Consider the following 18277-nt stretch of genomic DNA (forward strand, 5'->3'; position numbering starts at 1 on the left):
AGGATTTATAAGAGATTTAGTTAATCTGACAACCATCGACCTCTAATGGAGAAAACGAAGAGTTGTGAATAATTGCATAGACTTGTCAGTGGGATAACCCATTACAATTGTAGAAATAACACACTTTCTCTTAAAGTTGTAGTTCACCCAAAAATGAAAATTCGGTCATTTTTTATTTAACCTTACTTTCAGGAACAGGAATGAATACTGTATTTTGACAAATGCCTCAGTGTTTGTTTGTTTGTTTTTCTCCATACAATGAAAGTTTATACAATGTTCTTTTTACTCCAATGTTTTTCAATGTACAGATGTTTATGTTCCACAGAAGAACAGAAGTTAAAAAGGTTTGGATTGACGAGAAGGTGAGTAAATGGTGACAGAATTTTCATTTTCTGTTGACCTGTTCCTTTAAGTTCTTCTATATAAATAATAAAGTAAAGTAAAGTAGTAACGCTGGGTGAACTAAAAAAACAAAAGAAGAGCTGGATCCAAATGCAGTTTTATAGTTTAATAACAAAATAAACATAAGAAAACCACGGCGACCAGGGAACAGAATGAGCATCACCAAACGTACATCCAACAAAGGACAACACCAGACAAAGAATATGAGAAACTCTTGGGTATATACAGTATACACTCCAGGGGAGATTGATGAACCTGGGAACAATCATGAACTAATCTACAAGAAAAACTACAAAGGACTACAAAACATGGCATAGAAAAGGAAATAACACAAGTCCACATAGGACAAGGGGAACACAAGACAGGAATCATGACAAACGTAAAGTATTCATTGAATGTAATTCACCATCACTTATTCAATGACGTAAGACTCGCATTGATGGGAATATCTGATCTGTCCGCTTACATGGCATATACACAAATGCATGTATCCGATTCATATCAGATTTATTTCCACATATGAATGAGGCCTGAAACCAATCTGGGAATATCGGAATCCATGTGCTTTTTTCATGGGTCATATCTGATCTGTGGCATATGAGAGGAAAACATCTGAATGAATCATGTCATGTAAATGCGGCCTTTGAGAGTTTATGAAAGACGTAGCAATCTCTGATTTGTGAATGAATCATTTATTTGAATCATATGAATTGGTTCATCCACATTTCAAAAAACCAGTCTGAATGATTAATTCATGAATTGGACTCATTTAATGCTTAAGTTCAACTCACTGATTCAATAGTTCACACAAATCAATCACATGACTTAGAATATAGTATATTAGTCATGCTGACCTCTTTCATATGGTGCTTTTGCATAATTTTTTTAAGCTTGAAAGCATCAATCCCTAGTTCGGCTGAGTGAATGATGATAGAAATTAATTTTTTTGTCTGAACTCTTCAATCATACATTCTGAATGAGAGATTCCCCAGTGTATCTGAACACTGTCTAGACAGCCGATTCTGCATTCTCAGACCTTTAGCGAGAAACTAATTCTTCGATATCCAACACACTGCACATTTTCTACTTCAGACAAATCAGCTCAGAATTAGCTTGTCTCTGCTGGGAAAGCCTGAAATAGCAAATCAGTTTGGCAAATAAGTGAAACCTTAATGTCTGTGGCTGTTACAGTAAACTAATAAACTGTAAACCCTTTGCAAGTTGGAGGTTTTCTAGATGAATTTCTCTCAGCTGTGTGTGTGTGTGTGTGTGTGTGTGTGTGTGTGTGTGTGTGTGTGTGTGTGTGTGTGTGTGTGTGTGTGTGTGTGTGTGTGTGTGTGTGTGTGTGTGTGTGTGGGAGGAAACTCTCTCTTATACACCACAGATGCAGAAGTTGCACCGGTTGCTATGGTAAATGCAATTAACAGGTGCAACTTCAAGGCATCTCTTACTCACTTAATGCTCGTGAATCGTCCCCCATCATGTTTTATGGTTTAAACTGGTGGTCCTCTTCAGACCCGTTCAAAAGACATCAGTTGAATGCAAGAGCAGGAACTTATTGTTTGTCCCATGTAACCTGAATGATATCAGCGTGGAGCAGCCTCTCATGAAAGCGCACTAGCAGGGATCTCTGTGTGTGTGTACGGATAAGCAGATGCGGAGACGTCTGCCACTCGACGAGCACCGAGGCTCAATGAGGTGAAGCTTTCGCCAAGCCATCGCCACGGAAACGGCATCCCGTGCCAGAGCTCTTCCTCAGGGACCGAGGCGACTGCCCACCGCTTCTGTCTGCACTAAACAAGTGGGTTGAAAAGGAGCTCGAGAGCAGACTCTTCTCCTGAAGACTTCCTCTGGCTCTGTGGGCGCCAGGCCTCGGCTGTCTCGCTGTAAAGCCGAAGGAATATCAAACACAGCTGCGCCGGCAGAACGAGCTCTCGCCGGCCAAGAACTGCAGTTTGTGTCAGTTACTGGAGAGCTGCTCTAATTTGGCGACCATTTGGTTGTTAGCTTAGCAAGTCTGTGCAACCTTACCTCGACACTGAAGGTTTTTACATTCAATCAGCCTTGAAATTTTGATCGGGTACTATATGGAACTGACAAATGAGTCCATGGCTTTTAAATCAGCAGCATTTACACAGCAAATGGGAAATACCGGGAGTTTATATGACATGTATATGAGCTTCTTTATTCCAACATCAAGATTTCAAGTACAAATTATTTATGTATAAAGAAAAATGTATTTGTTGTGGTGGTCAGTAAATTATTTCATCAGTTTTAATCACATTTCTGCTCCAATAACATAATATATAGTCATATATATAATATAATACTTGATGAATTATATTTGGCTAAAAATGATTTTTACACAAACAAATCACTGGTTCAAAAGGGCTTGAAAAAATGATGTTTAAACATATCAACCACGCAAAAGTAGAAACTTGTGATGTGGAAATGAAAAAGCCTAGTGTAATAGGCTAGGGTTAGGGTTAGGGTTAGGTTAGGTTAGGCCTTGAAAAAAAGCCATTGAAATGCATAAAATAATCATATTAATTAAAATTTCAAACCAACTATGCATTCTATATATATATATATATATATATATATATATATATATATATATATATAATTCCAGCATTGTGTCATTTGTGGTAACCTTATATATTTTTTATTGAATATTCTCCCACGCAAAATTTGCCTAAAATAGCTTTACAGTTAGTTTTAATTCTTATTATTGTCTTTATGTTCATGTATTTGGAAAATAAAGAGAATTGAATCATAGAAAATGATCAGTGAACTGCAACATTCTAGCTGTATTTTTCCCCTCATAATGTATTCCAGAGATTAGTGTTTTGCTAAAGTTGGATTCGCCCCTAAACAGCACTAAAGGAAGAACTGAAAGCAGTTTCCAGTGCGATGGAAATATTCATCATGATTAGGATGTGTGGGACAGCTGTGTAAACTGCATGTTTTCCCAACAGGCCTTGTGGGCCACTCCTAAAAATGAAGGTGAATTCTGTGTTAGAAACTAAACAGTATTGTGGCGCTGCGGGTTACTCGCATTCATTGCTAGGACTAAAAGTTTGAAACTGGTTTTTGGTATTTAAAGTTGATTGTAGGTTTATATTTCGCTGTAAATTTGGATGTTGTGTATTTGTGTTCACAGCTAACAAATATCAGAACATTTTGCTAACACTCCCACTAGGTTATGAAAACCTTATTTCTGAATTGTTACTTTTGAATTCTGTGAGATCTGATGGAGTTTGGGTTTCTTGCCACTGGATCCTCTGACTTGCTTAGTTGGGGACACTTTATATTGCACTGACACTATTGGATGAGAACTGAACTGAGCTGGTCAGTGACATCACTGTTTTTTGAATCATAATCACACACTGTTGGTTTGTTGGCCAGAGGAGAACTGAACACTCGGAGCGAGTAGGACCGGTTAAATCTGGTGCCGTGACCCGGATGGGAGTGAGGTTTAGATGGCTGAGTGTGGACATAGTAAGAGCTGTGTGTGAACCTAACTCTCTCGCTAGCAACTGATGTTTGCGGCTGCGGTCTTTAGCGTCCTTGTTAGCACGCCCACATCCCACGCCGGAGACCCCGGTTTAAAGCAGGACGAGTAGGAACAGTTACATTGACTTGATTTGAATGTTCTCTTATATTTCAAAAACATTATATAACCATCCAACTAATAAGTTTCAAAATAAAAAATTTCATGATCTACTATGTATAAATAACATGTTTGTGCTTTTAACATTTTGAGAACATTATTAAAAACCAGATAACATTAAATGAACACAAAGAATTTACTCATAACTTTGAGAGAACCTTGTCAGAACGTTCCCTGTTACTGTAGTTCAGGTGTATAGTCCATAAAGTGCATTGTTATTTTCCATTTGACTTTGCATGTGCTTTTGTTAGCTATTGGCTGTATTGTTTGTGCATTTTTGTAACATGATAGTAATCAAATGATCTTGTAAAAATGGGTGTTTTTTATCTTGTTATGTTAAGGCATATCACAGTATATGTTAAATGACAAAATGTAGAGCAGTACAAAGCTTAAGTTTATAATAGCAAAATAATTTGACATAAAACTACACAAATATTGCAACTAAAGCAGGATGAACATGTAATTATAGTTCTGCAGAATATGCTGACTATGTCAAATGCTTTAACACATTCCTCCACACTGTTAAATACGACACAAGCTTAGACTCCACTGCACTGACACCAATCATGAATTAAGTTTCATTTCAGATTTGTCTTTTTTAGGCCTCGAAATAGAGCTTGATGTCTGTCACCTTACAGTATGTAAGATTCAGTCTCAGTGAAAATGTGATACGTGTAAGATGTTGGGTAATTAGTCTCATTGGGTTTGAGTTCAATGTCTTACAGATGGGCTGGGTGGATCCGTGAGACAAACAGAGATCTTTCTCATTGTGTTTGGCTCTGGGTAAGGCATGTATATCTTGAAACACCTGGAGGTCAAATACAAATGTCTGGAGTTATTGTAAATGAGTCATTATGATTTAAAAATCTAATTTTCTAATATTCTTTTCCCCTCATAAATATGTCACATTATAGATGTAAAATTGATTGACAACATTGCACATTCACTGCATTAATGGCCACTGCTTTGTGCATGTCCCGTGTTCTTTAGCATGGGTTGTTCTGTGCAAATGTCAGAACGTGCACATGCAGTTCATCTCTGTGATATAAAGAAAGTGGCACTCTGACCATATGGGCCTACGCATGTGTGGAAACACACAGTTCTGTGTCAATGCACATTTTGCTGAGCAACATAAGTTGAGGTAAGCAGATGAATGCATTTATGCTCGTTCTCTTTTTACTTGAAATGCAAAATATGTTTTTCTGGTTCCATGAAATATTTAATGTGGAAGTGATGCATTACCATTGTGTGCAAGCTGATATAAAAAGAGATGGAGTTTATTAAATCATGGATGATATTCCAGAGAAGCTCTGGGTGTGTCATTTTTAGCTACAGCTGCTTTCATTTTTTTTTTTGTCCCTAAAGAGTAATTTTTCTCAAGACGCTGAGTTCCTAACTTCATATTCACCACTTTGTATTTTGCCTGGATTTACAAGTAAGAAAAGCACCACACATTTACAGTGATATATCAACAGCATTCACGACCAGTTTTACTTCCAGTGAAATATTCAGTAAGACAAAAATGTAGAGAAAATTTCCATTGAGCAAAACTCTTTTACTGTTTATATACAGTATATAGAATATTGTAGTTTTGGAATAGTTTTGCTCGATATATACATTTTAATATATACAGCAGTGGCCAAAAGTGATGTCCAAGAGTTTGTTTTTTATGACCGTACGCTGTATAAAAAAAGTTGCTGCCTTACATTTTTAAGTACAATCAACTTTTCAAGTCTTTTATACTTAAATTACATTAAACTGACTTAAATGATTCAAATCTTGTATAACTTATTTAAAAAGTTAAGTTATTTGGATGAGTAAGAGCAATTTAAAAACATGTTGTTATAATATCATTTTTTAACCCTAACCCTAAGTTTGATTAAAAAATAATTATATATATAAGGAAAAACAAAACATTAAACTTGGTTAAGATATTTATTTGACAAAATTATTTTGCAAACTAGCTACAGGTTTATTTTACTATGCAAAACAAAATGCATATACAATATAGCATACATTTCGCAAAAAGCATATTTACTAACGTAATCAGTTATTAATATCTCAATGTTTCTCTCTGGCTTTTGCTTGTGTTCATAAATGTCTGCACTATTTGGCATGTTTCATAGCATTATCACAAAGAAAAAAAAATTGACTCTGACCACGATTACATAATATGATTAACAAAATGTTTCATAATATTTTAATCATTTTAAAAAAAGGGTAAAGATGTAAATTTTCCTACGCCTGACATCACTTTTGCCCATAACATTTATTATTATATTAATTTCTATAATAATATGTATTACAATTTCTTATCCCTTGTGCAGTATATGCTCATGAATATACACTTCCCGGACAAAAGAAAAAGTCGCTGTTTGGATTTAAATATGCAAATACTAAAGAGTCTATTGGAGCCATTTTTGGTCAAGACGTTCCAATGAATTTAATCCCAGAATATGGCCATGATGTGTCTTATGGTTGTTTAAGAAATGAAAAGCTACACACTCCATCAATTAGGCTTAGAAGAACTGTATGCCAATAACATGTTAGAAATATAATAATCACAGCCATAATGATCCAATCATAGACTCATTTAAATCCAAACAGCTACTTTTTTGTTTAGGCCTGGCAGCAGGGGCGTCACTAGGATTTTCATTTTAGGGGGGCTAAGCCCCCAATGAGGGTATGATTTTTTTTTTTAAATGATAAAAAAGGAAACACTTTAGTTTAGGATCTAATGTTCACTATTAACCAGTTCCATTACCATGCAAATGCAGGGTTTTATAATCACTCTGGTCCCAAATGTGAGGTAGGGCAGATAGGGGGGTTCTGGGTTTCCCCGAGAAAATTTTGATTTCTCTGATCTACATATTTTAAGATGTTTTGAAGGCCAAAAAAATTGGATAACAGCTTTAAAACCATGTCAGTGGGCAGATGATTATTTTTCTCTTCTCATCAGACAGCATCACACTCTTTTTCTCTTTGTTTTTATCTTGCCCTGTCTCTTCCCCTCCTAAAGCTGAGCTTGGACTGATATAGGCTATTCATTATTGTCTGTCAGTGAAGAAAGTAACATAGGGTCAACTGATAGGTTGATTTTGCCTATGAATCATTTTCTCAGACGCGTTTATTTACTGAAAGCTACTAAAGCTAGGTAATTAAGTTTATTAAATGCATTCACAATATTTAGTGTACACATTCATTATTGATCTTATGCCTAATAAAGGGCCGTAGAAAGGGCCCAGCAAATTTATATTCTTAAATTTGTCTTAAATTTGAGGTTGGTAGGGGGTTCAATTTTTTTATTTCTCTGATATGTGCATTTCAAGACGTTTTTAAGACAAAAAAAGGATAAGAAATAGCTTTAAAACCATGTCAGTGGGCAGTAGATTATTTGTCAAAACATGCTGAGCTTTTTTAATTTACTAAAGGCTACAATTTGAATTATATTCTCAATATGTACACATTCATTATTAATCTTGTGCCTAACATGATGAAAACGGCTTTGTTAATGTTTCTTGTCCCCTCACAATGACAGTAAACTAATTATTACATTACACAAGTCACGTTACATAGGCCTATTTTCAGTTCAAAATGGCGAAATTAGACAAACTATATTAGTTTTCCTGATTATTTTTTGTCATTCGTTTAACATTTATGACCAAAAAAAATGTCAAATATGAAATGTTAAGTTTAGCTATTTACATCTTATCTCGCACTTGACCGTACGCGTCGAGTCACACACCGTTAAAATTCGCGCTCAGCAGCGTTTGTGGACTCCTCCTACTTTGATTTGATTGGTCATCTCAAATATTCTGACATTGACGAGCAGTGACAGACCAATGAGGCTCAGATGAACACACACACACACACACACCCTGTCCTCTGTTTCTGACGTGCTCTCTGCCCGGCGCCGCTGCGGATTGAAGATGAAGAACGCGCTGAATCTGATTATAACAAGACTGAAGCGAACACAAATTTGTGTAGCCTACATTAATCACACATTTTTTAGGGGGGCTAGGCAGAAGTTTAGGGAGGCTAGGCAGAAGTTTAGGGGGGCTAGACAGAAGTTTAGGGGGGCTAGGCAGAAGTTTAGGGAGGCTAGACAGAAGTTTAGGGGGGCTAGGCAGAAGTTTAGGGGGGCTAGGCAGAAGTTTAGGGGGCCTAGGCAGAAGTTTAGGGGGGCTAGACAGAAGTTTAGGGGGGCTAGACAGAAGTTTAGGGGGCCTAGGCAGAAGTTTAGGGGGCCTAGGCAGAAGTTTAGGGGGGCTAGGCAGAAGTTTAGGGGGGCTAGGCAGAAGTTTAGGGGGGCTAGGCAGAAGTTTAGGGGGGCTAGGCAGAAGTTTAGGGGGGCTAGGCAGAAGTTTAGGGGGCCTAGGCAGAAGTTTAGGGGGGCTAGGCAGAAGTTTAGGGGGGCTTGGCAGAAGTTTAGGGGGGCTAGACAGAAGTTTAGGGGGGCTAGGCAGAAGTTTAGGGGGGCTAGGCAGAAGTTTAGGGGGGCTAGGCAGAAGTTTAGGGGGGCTAGGCAGAAGTTTAGGGGGGCTAGGCAGAAGTTTAGGGGGGCTAGGCAGAAGTTTAGGGGGGCTAGGCAGAAGTTTAGGGGGGCTAGGCAGAAGTTTAGGGGGCCTAGGCAGAAGTTTAGGGGGCTAGGCAGAAGTTTAGGGGGGCTAGGCAGAAGTTTAGGGGGGCTAGGCAGAAGTTTAGGGGGGCTAGGCAGAAGTTTAGGGGGGCTAGGCAGAAGTTTAGGGGGGCTAGGCAGAAGTTTAGGGGGCCTAGGCAGAAGTTTAGGGGGGCTAGGCAGAAGTTTAGGGGGGCTAGACAGAAGTTTAGGGGGGCTAGGCAGAAGTTTAGGGGGGCTAGACAGAAGTTTAGGGGGGCTAGGCAGAAGTTTAGGGGGGCTAGGCAGAAGTTTAGGGGGCCTAGGCAGAAGTTTAGGGGGGCTAGACAGAAGTTTAGGGGGGCTAGACAGAAGTTTAGGGGGCCTAGGCAGAAGTTTAGGGGGCCTAGGCAGAAGTTTAGGGGGGCTAGGCAGAGGTTTAGGGGGGCTAGGCAGAAGTTTAGGGGGGCTAGGCAGAAGTTTAGGGGGCCTAGGCAGAAGTTTAGGGGGGCTAGACAGAAGTTTAGGGGGGCTAGACAGAAGTTTAGGGGGCCTAGGCAGAAGTTTAGGGGGGCTAGGCAGAAGTTTAGGGGGGCTAGGCAGAAGTTTAGGGGGGCTAGGCAGAAGTTTAGGGGGCCTAGGCAGAAGTTTAGGGGGGCTAGGCAGAAGTTTAGGGGGGCTAGACAGAAGTTTAGGGGGGCTAGGCAGAAGTTTAGGGGGGCTAGACAGAAGTTTAGGGGGGCTAGGCAGAAGTTTAGGGGGGCTAGGCAGAAGTTTAGGGGGCCTAGGCAGAAGTTTAGGGGGGCTAGGCAGAAGTTTAGGGGGGCTAGGCAGAAGTTTAGGGGGCCTAGGCAGAAGTTTAGGGGGGCTAGGCAGAAGTTTAGGGGGGCTAGACAGAAGTTTAGGGGGGCTAGGCAGAAGTTTAGGGGGGCTAGACAGAAGTTTAGGGGGGCTAGGCAGAAGTTTAGGGGGGCTAGGCAGAAGTTTAGGGGGGCTAGACAGAAGTTTAGGGGGGCTAGACAGAAGTTTAGGGGGCCTAGGCAGAAGTTTAGGGGGCCTAGGCAGAAGTTTAGGGGGGCTAGACAGAAGTTTAGGGGGGCTAGACAGAAGTTTAGGGGGGCTAGGCAGAAGTTTAGGTGGGCTAGGCAGAAGTTTAGGGGGGCTAGGCAGAAGTTTAGGGGGCCTAGGCAGAAGTTTAGGGGGGCTAGGCAGAAGTTTAGGTGGGCTAGGCAGAAGTTTAGGGGGCCTAGGCAGAAGTTTAGGGGGCCTAGGCAGAAGTTTAGGGGGGCTAGACAGAAGTTTAGGGGGGCTAGGCAGAAGTTTAGGGGGGCTAGACAGAAGTTTAGGGGGGCTAGGCAGAAGTTTAGGGGGGCTAGACAGAAGTTTTGGGGGGCTAGGCAGAAGTTTAGGTGGGCTAGGCAGAAGTTTAGGGGGGCTAGGCAGAAGTTTAGGGGGCCTAGGCAGAAGTTTAGGGGGGCTAGGCAGAAGTTTAGGGGGGCTAGACAGAAGTTTAGGGAAGCTAGGCAGAAGTTTAGGGGGGCTAGACAGAAGTTTAGGGGGGCTAGGCAGAAGTTTAGGGGGGCTAGGCAGAAGTTTAGGGGGGCTAGGCAGAAGTTTAGGGGGGCTAGACAGAAGTTTAGGGGGGCTAGGCAGAAGTTTAGGGGGCCTAAGCAGAAGTTTAGGGGGCTAGACAGAAGTTTAGGGGGGCTAGACAGAAGTTTAGGGGGGCTAGGCAGAAGTTTAGGGGGGCTAGGCAGAAGTTTAGGGGGACTAGGCAGAAGTTTAGGGGGGCTAGACAGAAGTTTAGGGGGGCTAGACAGAAGTTTAGGGGGGCTAGGCAGAAGTTTAGGGGGGCTAGACAGAAGGCTAGCTGAAGCCCCCCTAAAAAGGGTCTAGCGACGCCCCTGCCGGGCAGTGTATAGCTTCTAGTTATAAGACCTGGCATGACAACATGTTGTCTTTCTAATGTCAGTGATGCTTAATTGCCTACATGAATGTAATGGGATAATAAACGAGAGTCAGCAGGAGGGATCGGGATGCAGGATGTTTCCATGTTGGCCTTCCTTCCCTCAGCCTGAGCATTCCTCCACTTTTACAGATCAAGAGCTGTGTTTGCGTTTCTGAACAGTATAATACCTATTCTTATCACAGAATATAAGGATCCTCTAAGTGCTTTCAGATGTCTGTAGAAAAACATTTCAGAGTTCAAAGTTCAGTTTTAAACTTCAGCTTTAAAGTGAGTGTGTGAATGTAGGGGGATAAAACGAAACCAGTGTTAAAAAGGAAACTGTATTGCTTCGGCTCTCACAAGCTTCCTGTTTCTAGCACAGATGCAGCTTGAGACACTGTGATTTACTTATAGTCACCCTTGACCTCACCACTATATCACCGCATATAAAATAGAGGCAATTATTTACAGGTTGTAAGATCATGATAAGCAACAGAGGAAGTAAAGAAACCCGAAATTAATTATAAGTGCAACAGTTGCTTGGGCATTTGAATCGTAAATATTACATTATAGATATTTTCCAAGGCAAATATGCTAGTTTTCTGATTAGTTTCTGATTATTTACAGAGTCCAGCAGTGATATTAGTCAGGTAGTGGATATATTTCATGTGTGATATTCAAAATAATCACTTACAGCACTTTTAATAAGATCTTTCCATTTGTGCTTTGTCAGTTTCTGCCCAGGATCTGCGTCAATATGAAATAAGATTGAGGGGAAGAAAGCTGCCACAAAGAAAGCTGACTCATAAAGCACATATCCGTTAGATATAATGATGATTTATTTGCTAATCTGTCTTCTCTTTAATTTGCCCTTCAAATGTGTGGCTCTCAGACCACCGAAGTGCAGAATCAGTGGAAAACTGAGACGGAGAGATGCCTTTTCTTTAGGGTCAGTGTGCTGTGTTAACATGTTACCCATTTCATTTATTAACCAAAGTATTTCACATATCTGAAGAATGTGAGTATAAGTCAGATCACTCATATGAGCCACATAATTCCACGTCTCATAGTACAAATGGTTCAGGACGAGTTACATAATGATTAATACTTATGATGACCAAGGGCTTTGAGAAACCAAAAGCACCACTAATCTAAAAAAGTCTTTGCAAACTTCAGAATTACAGTATTGAAATTAGTAGTTTTTGGGTGCACAAAGGAACAGGGCTCTAATGTAACCGGCTCATATTGAGTTAGTTTTATATGGTGGATCATCCGCTTCATTGAGCTGATTGCTTTGCAGATGTGCACAGCTGGTCATGTCAACTCTATAACTCTATAATGATGATGTTTGACTGAGCAGCTTTGTGGCCAGCAAATCTCTTCTCTCTCTCTCTCTCTCTCTCTCTCTCTCTCTCTCTCTCTCTCTCTCTCTCTCTCTCTCTCTCTCTCTCTCTCTCTCTCTCTCTCTCTCTCTCTCTCTCTCTCTCTCTCTCTCTCACTCTCTCTCTCTCTCTCTCACTCCTCTCTCTCTCTCTCTCTCTCTCTCACTCTCTCTCTCTCTCTCTCTCTCTCTCTCTCTCTCTCTCTCTCTCTCTCTCCTCTCTCTCTCTCTCTCTCTCTCTCCTCTCTCTCTCTCTCTCTCTCTCTCCTCTCTCTCTCTCTCTCTCTCTCTCCTCTCTCTCTCTCTCTCTCTCTCCTCTCTCTCTCTCTCTCACTCTCTCTCTCCTCTCCTTCCTCTCTCTCACTCCTCTCTCTCTCTCTCTCTCCTCTCTCTCTCTCTCACTCTCTCTCTCTCTCTCTCTCTCTCTCCTCTCTCTCCCTCTCACTCCTCTCTCTCTCTCTCTCTCTCTCTCTCTCTCTCTCTCTCACTCCTCTCTCTCTCTCTCTCTCTCTCTCTCTCTCTCTCTCTCACTCCTCTCTCTCTCTCTCTCTCTCTCTCTCTCTCTCCCTCTCACTCTCTCTCTCTCTCTCTCTCTCCCTCTCACTCTCTCTCTCTCTCTCTCCTCTCTCTCTCTCTCTCTCTCACTCCTCTCTCTCTCTCTCTCTCTCTCTCCTCTCTCTCCTCTCTCTCTCTCTCTCTCTCTCTCTCTCTCTCTCTCTCTCTCTCACTCCTCTCTCTCTCTCTCTCTCTCCTCTCTCTCTCTCTCTCTCTCTCACTCTCTCTCTCTCTCTCACTCTCTCTCTCTCTCACTCCCCTCTCTCTCTCTCTCACTCCTCTCTCTCTCTCTCTCTCTCTCTCTCACTCCTCTCTCTCTCTCTCTCTCACTCTCTCTCTCTCTCTCTCTCGCTCTCTCACTCTCTCTCACTCTCTCTCTCTCTCTCTCTCTCACTCTCTCTCTCTCTCTCTCGCTCTCTCACTCTCTCTCTCTCTCTCTCTCTCTCTCACTCCTCTCTCTCTCTCTCTCTCTCTCTCTCTCTCTCTCTCACTCCTCTCTCTCTCTCTCTCCTCTCTCTCTCTCTCTCTCTCCCTCTCACTCCTCTCTCTCTCTCCTCTCTCTCTCCTCTCACTCTCTCTCTCTCTCTCCTCTCTCTCTCTCTCTCTCTCACTCCTCTCTCTCTCTCTCTCTCTCTCTCTCTCACTCCTCTCTCTCTCTCTCTCTCTCTCTCTCTCTCTCTCTCTCTCTCTCTCACTCCTCTCTCTCTCTCTCTCTCTCCCTCTCTCTCTCTCTCTCTCTCTCACTCAATTCAATTCAATTCAATTGGGCTTTATTGGCATGACTGTGTAAAATAGCACAATATTGCCAAAGCAATAGTAATATATAAACATATATGTAGATACATTAAAAGTGAACAATAAAAAATAAAAAATAATAACAATAAAACATTTCAATATTATGCATAAATATATCACAATAAAATAAAATAACAAAAATATATACAATAACAAAAATAAGTACAGAGAGCAGTTTAATGGGAAAGAGGGTTCAGCCCTTCTCCCTCATATGATGGCAGGAAGACACATACTGCGCTGCCAGCTGAATACACTCTTCTTTCTCTCCCAAAATATAAGACAGTTTGTTTATGAGGCTCTCTTGTTGGAATTGAGGTATAATCTGTGCTATTTGTGTAAAATAAGCGTCTCTGATGTTTTTATACTTGCTGCACCCGGTGAGGAAGTGCAGCTCGTCCTCTACGACTCCATCAGTGCAGTGTGAACACAGTCTGAGCTCTCTCTCTCTCCAGCTCTGCTTGTGTCGGCCCGTCTCCACACACAGACTGTGGTCACTAATGCGATACTTTGTCAGGAGCTTTCTCTGACCATAGTTACTGATATCAGTCAGGTATGGTGCCAATTTATAATCGGACTTTATTTTGTGGAAATATTGTAATTTATTTAATTGTGTGACCTTTATCTGCCAATCGTGTATGTATTCTTCTTTGGTTATTTTCCCTATTTCTTTTACTTTTGAGTGTCTAAGTTGAATTGATGAATTGAGTTGGTGTTTTTCCACTAAATATCGCATGGGGTCACTCTCTGTGTGTCCTGCCCTGTATCTGAGAGCGCAGTGATGGTAGCTCTCTGTCTGCGCATCTGATAGATGAAACCAGAACTTTACGGCTCTCTTCTGGATTTCGGATAGGAGAGGGAATCTGCCTAATTCTGCCCGGCAACCCAGACTTGGAGCGTTTCTGTGAGTTCCCAGGATGTTCTTGCAGAACTCAAGGTGGAAAATTTCAGCGGGGGTTTTGTCCCAGGATTCGTAATTTAATTTAAATTTTGAGCCCCAGATTTCACAGCCGTAAAGAAGGATGGGTTTGATGATGCTGTCAAAGATTTTCAGCCACAGTTTAATGGGTGGGTTAAATTTGAACAGGGGTTTTCTTATACTGTAATAAGCTCTACGTGCTTTATCAGTCAGATCTTTTATTGCCGTGTCAAATTTTCCAGAAGCTGAGATTGTCAGACCCAAATAATTATAGCAGGTGACATGATTAAGAATTGTTCCCCCCAGTGTAAATTTGTATTTTTTGTCAGTAAGGCGAGGTTTTTTCTGAAAGATCATGATTTTGGACTTGTCCATGTTGATGGGTAAGGCCCAGTCGCTGCTGTACTGGTCCAGAAGCGAGAGGCTTTGGTGCAGACCCTCTTCATGAGGAGACAGCAGCAGAAGATCATCAGCGTACAGGAGGCTTTTGATTTCTCTGTCCTCGAGGGTCAGACCGGGACAAGACTCACTCTCTCTCTCTCTCTCACTCTCTCTCTCTCTCACTCCCCTCTCTCTCTCTCTCACTCCTCTCTCTCTCTCTCTCTCTCTCTCTCACTCCTCTCTCTCTCTCTCTCTCACTCTCTCTCTCTCTCTCTCTCGCTCTCTCACTCTCTCTCACTCTCTCTCTCTCTCTCTCTCTCACTCTCTCTCTCTCTCTCTCGCTCTCTCACTCTCTCTCTCTCTCTCTCTCTCTCCACTCTCTCTCTCTCTCTCTCACTCTCTCTCTCTCTCTCTCTCTCTCTCTCTCTCTCTCTCACTCCTCTCTCTCTCTCTCTCTCTCTCTCTCTCTCACTCCTCTCTCTCTCTCTCTCTCTCTCTCTCTCACTCCTCTCTCTCTCTCTCTCTCTCTATCTATCTATCTATCTATCTATCTATCTATCTATCTATCTATCTATCTATCTATCAATAGTTTTATTTTATCACGTCGGAAAATCTTAAACAGGGCTATACAATTTAATCAAACGACATCCGCGAACACAATAAAGTATTTTGAATGAAGAGAGCAGTCAGTGCCTGGCACGAGATGTTTCTTTCATTATTTGTTGCTATGCGCGTATCCGTAAGCGTCCTTCATGGATTTTGTGCGGAGTATAGGGGGCGCGCGCGCGCAGCTCCAGTCAGTCCCACTACTTTGCCGTGCCATAGGGAGCGCGCACGGAGCGCGATAAGACAAACGGAACGAGAGCAGGGAACGCGGAAACAGTAGAAGCGGTTGACGATAGAGCTGAGGTGCATTAACCGGCGACTGCGGGAAAGAGCGATACTCACCACAGAAACCGCGTTTGAAAGCCCATATTCTGGGTGTAACAGATTTACTTTTATTTCAGGTCGTCGGATTAGAAGCCAGTTTGAGTGGATAAAACCGAATCGACGAGGGGAAAGGCAGATTCTTTCTCTGTCCGGCTTGACTAGAATTAGTCGGGATTTGAGAATGTCGGGGAGCCGAGAGGAGGAGCGGCGGAAACTCGCCGACATCATCAACCACTGGAACGCCAACCGGCTCGACCTGTTCGAGATCAGCCAACCGACTGAGGTGAGTCCCCGGAGCCGCGACGAGCACAGGCCGCACGAGCTCCTGCCGTCCGTGCCGCGAGGTTCATTCCCCCAGCACGCGAGATTGTTATAGTGAAGAAACGTGCGCTTGGTCTGTCATAAATTATCTGTTTTTCAAATGTCTTAGTGGCTCTGGAACGACTACATTTATTATGACTTGTTTCGTGTATTTTTGAGTGCATTTTTGTGTATATATTTTCGTGTACTATAAAGGTGAAGTAAACCAAAATATTTTGTTATGAATGAGATGCGAGCACTTTTAGCTGGGTCCCTGTTGCTGTTCAGCATTGGCCTTTACAGGAAAAAATCGGTGCTTGCAGTTTGTAGCAGAGCTGCTGGCAAAACTGTCAGATTAGATCAGGCCAGCTGCATAATAGTGCGGGATGATGATGTTGCATGAGGTTGTAGGTGGTACGTTAATGTAATATACGCGTTTTTAGGATGTCCGTGGCCAATATATCGGTCAGAAACTAGATTTAAATGATGTAACTTGAAATAACGTTACACCGTGCAAATAAATGCACAACCATGGGTTCATGTTTTCAGATATTTAAAACGCAAGCGTCATTGAATGTCATGCATGTTGTCATTCTGATGCATGAGAACGCATGCCTATTTTTGCTTAAATATTAGATCAGCGTGTTTTCGATGCAAACAATCGCGCGATCAAGGGGTGTTTAACAAGCATTGGTTTTCTTGAGGATATGCATGTAATTTGGCACCGGCAGATGCATTGGATTGCAAGCCCTTTTGGTCGGGAATTAGTGTTTTTAGGCGGGCAGTGCATGAATGCTCTGAATGAAGGGGGTTGGGGGTAAAGCATCAGGTCGGGGGTCTCCTGCTGATTTACTGGAAACCCCCATAGGCTCTGACAATATTCTTTGGCCCTTAATACGTCATGCATACGTGATATTGAGCCCCCGAAGCACCTGCTGATGTGACATAATAAAAGCCTAGATTAGGCTTGTTGTGGTCTTTAGAGGGTGATTAGGAAGAAGTGGACAGTGCATAACAGATATCCTACAAGCACAAACTCCTCAGATCAGCGGGAGTGTTGAAGAGCCAATGATGACGTAATCGTCTAGTCCTCCAACCAATGGTGACAGCCGATTTGCAAGCCCGATTCTATTGGCACATTTTATTCACTTGCACGTTGATAGTAAATAGATCGCCTAATATTATTATTGTTTTACAACCGTACTTATTATTTTTTCAAATAACCAATGTGCAGATCTACTATCGAGATTTTCTATTGTAGTCATTAGATTGCAAATCATTTATCTTTTTCTTTTGGGCTGTGGCTGTTAAGTTTAAAATGCTTTGCATTTCTCACTTGATAGGAGTCATTTATATAAACACTAAACTGATAAGTTGGTTACTTTACCTGTGAAACACTGTTGTTTACAGTAGAATGTGCAGTGGGACTGTATAATTGAAGGGTTCTGCTGGTGCTACTGTATATTTTTGGAGATGTCGTAACTCAGTAGACCAGACTTAAAATGGAGAGATTCTGATTATCTCTCTAAACATCACCCCTTTTGCTCATAGATGCAATCATGAAAATATGCATTTTGAAATGCTAACATGTATTTGTCCAAGTTTACATGCATCTGGGCTGCATTTGGATTCATGTAAGGGTTTGTTTTGTGCCTCTATCTTGTGTAGTTGTGCTCGGATGAACTCGGCTGTTCTTTTATCGTCAGTTTTAACATCACAGTCATTTGGGATTGCGGTGTGTTTACAGTTCAAATTTGGAAGTTTTGGGCAGACTTAAAAAGTGCCTTGTTATACATTTAATAAATAAGCAAGTGTGTTTAACTAGCTTAGTCATTTATTACATGCATAATTTATCATCTTGGTTTTCTGGGATTGTAGTAGGGATGGTTTTGCATGTGGCATCTTCCTGTTACAACTTTTCATGTTTGAATATGTGTGGATAGTGTTTATGAAGTCTGCTTACTTCCTGTAGCTCCCTCTGTTTTTAATATGATAATTAAAAAGTTACGAGAAAATATGACATTTTTCACAATCTTTCATAAGATTATTTGAGCTTTAAGATAAGATGCATAAGGTAATTGTTTGTAATAAGGCAACTGAATGGTTTAATGAAACAATTTGATTCAGAAATACAAAAACCAAGCCTTCCACCCATCAGCGCAGTGTTTTTAAGAGAATGGATGAACAACATCATCATTTCCCGTATTTGCATGTGTCATGTCCACCAGAAACAGTTGCACTGTTCCCCCCACCCTGCTAAAGCCAATCCCATGTGTCTCACACTGGATAAGATTGGCTCTGTGTGTGTGTGAGACAACCGTTTTGACAAGTGTTGGATGCCCTTTCCATGGCTGAAAAGGCAAAAAACAAAAACGCACACAAAAAAAAAAAGATTATGG

At 41.5% G+C, this 18277-nt stretch overlaps 1 protein-coding gene across 38 annotated transcripts in view; it reads left to right on the top strand.

Moving 5' to 3' along the window:
- Positions 1 to 15484: 15484 nt before the first annotated feature.
- The window catches only part of afdna (afadin, adherens junction formation factor a), a 121742-nt gene continuing 118949 nt past the window's right edge, over positions 15485 to 18277 (top strand). For 13 of the 38 annotated variants that reach the window (XM_077221266.1, XM_077221281.1, XM_077221289.1 and 10 more), the window contains exon 1: positions 15522 to 15861. In XM_077221266.1, the coding sequence (XP_077077381.1) occupies positions 15760 to 15861 (102 nt within the window). In that variant the 5' untranslated portion in view covers positions 15522 to 15759. Of the gene's footprint in view, positions 15862 to 18277 lie in introns of all 38 variants that reach the window. The other 25 variants (XM_077221270.1, XM_077221296.1, XM_077221291.1 and 22 more) reach the window with 7 other exon arrangements.

This window comes from Siphateles boraxobius, unplaced genomic scaffold (assembly GCF_051911475.1).
Source record: "Siphateles boraxobius isolate OS27281-9 unplaced genomic scaffold, OSU_SipBor_1 80, whole genome shotgun sequence".
Lineage (NCBI taxonomy): Eukaryota > Metazoa > Chordata > Actinopteri > Cypriniformes > Leuciscidae > Siphateles > Siphateles boraxobius.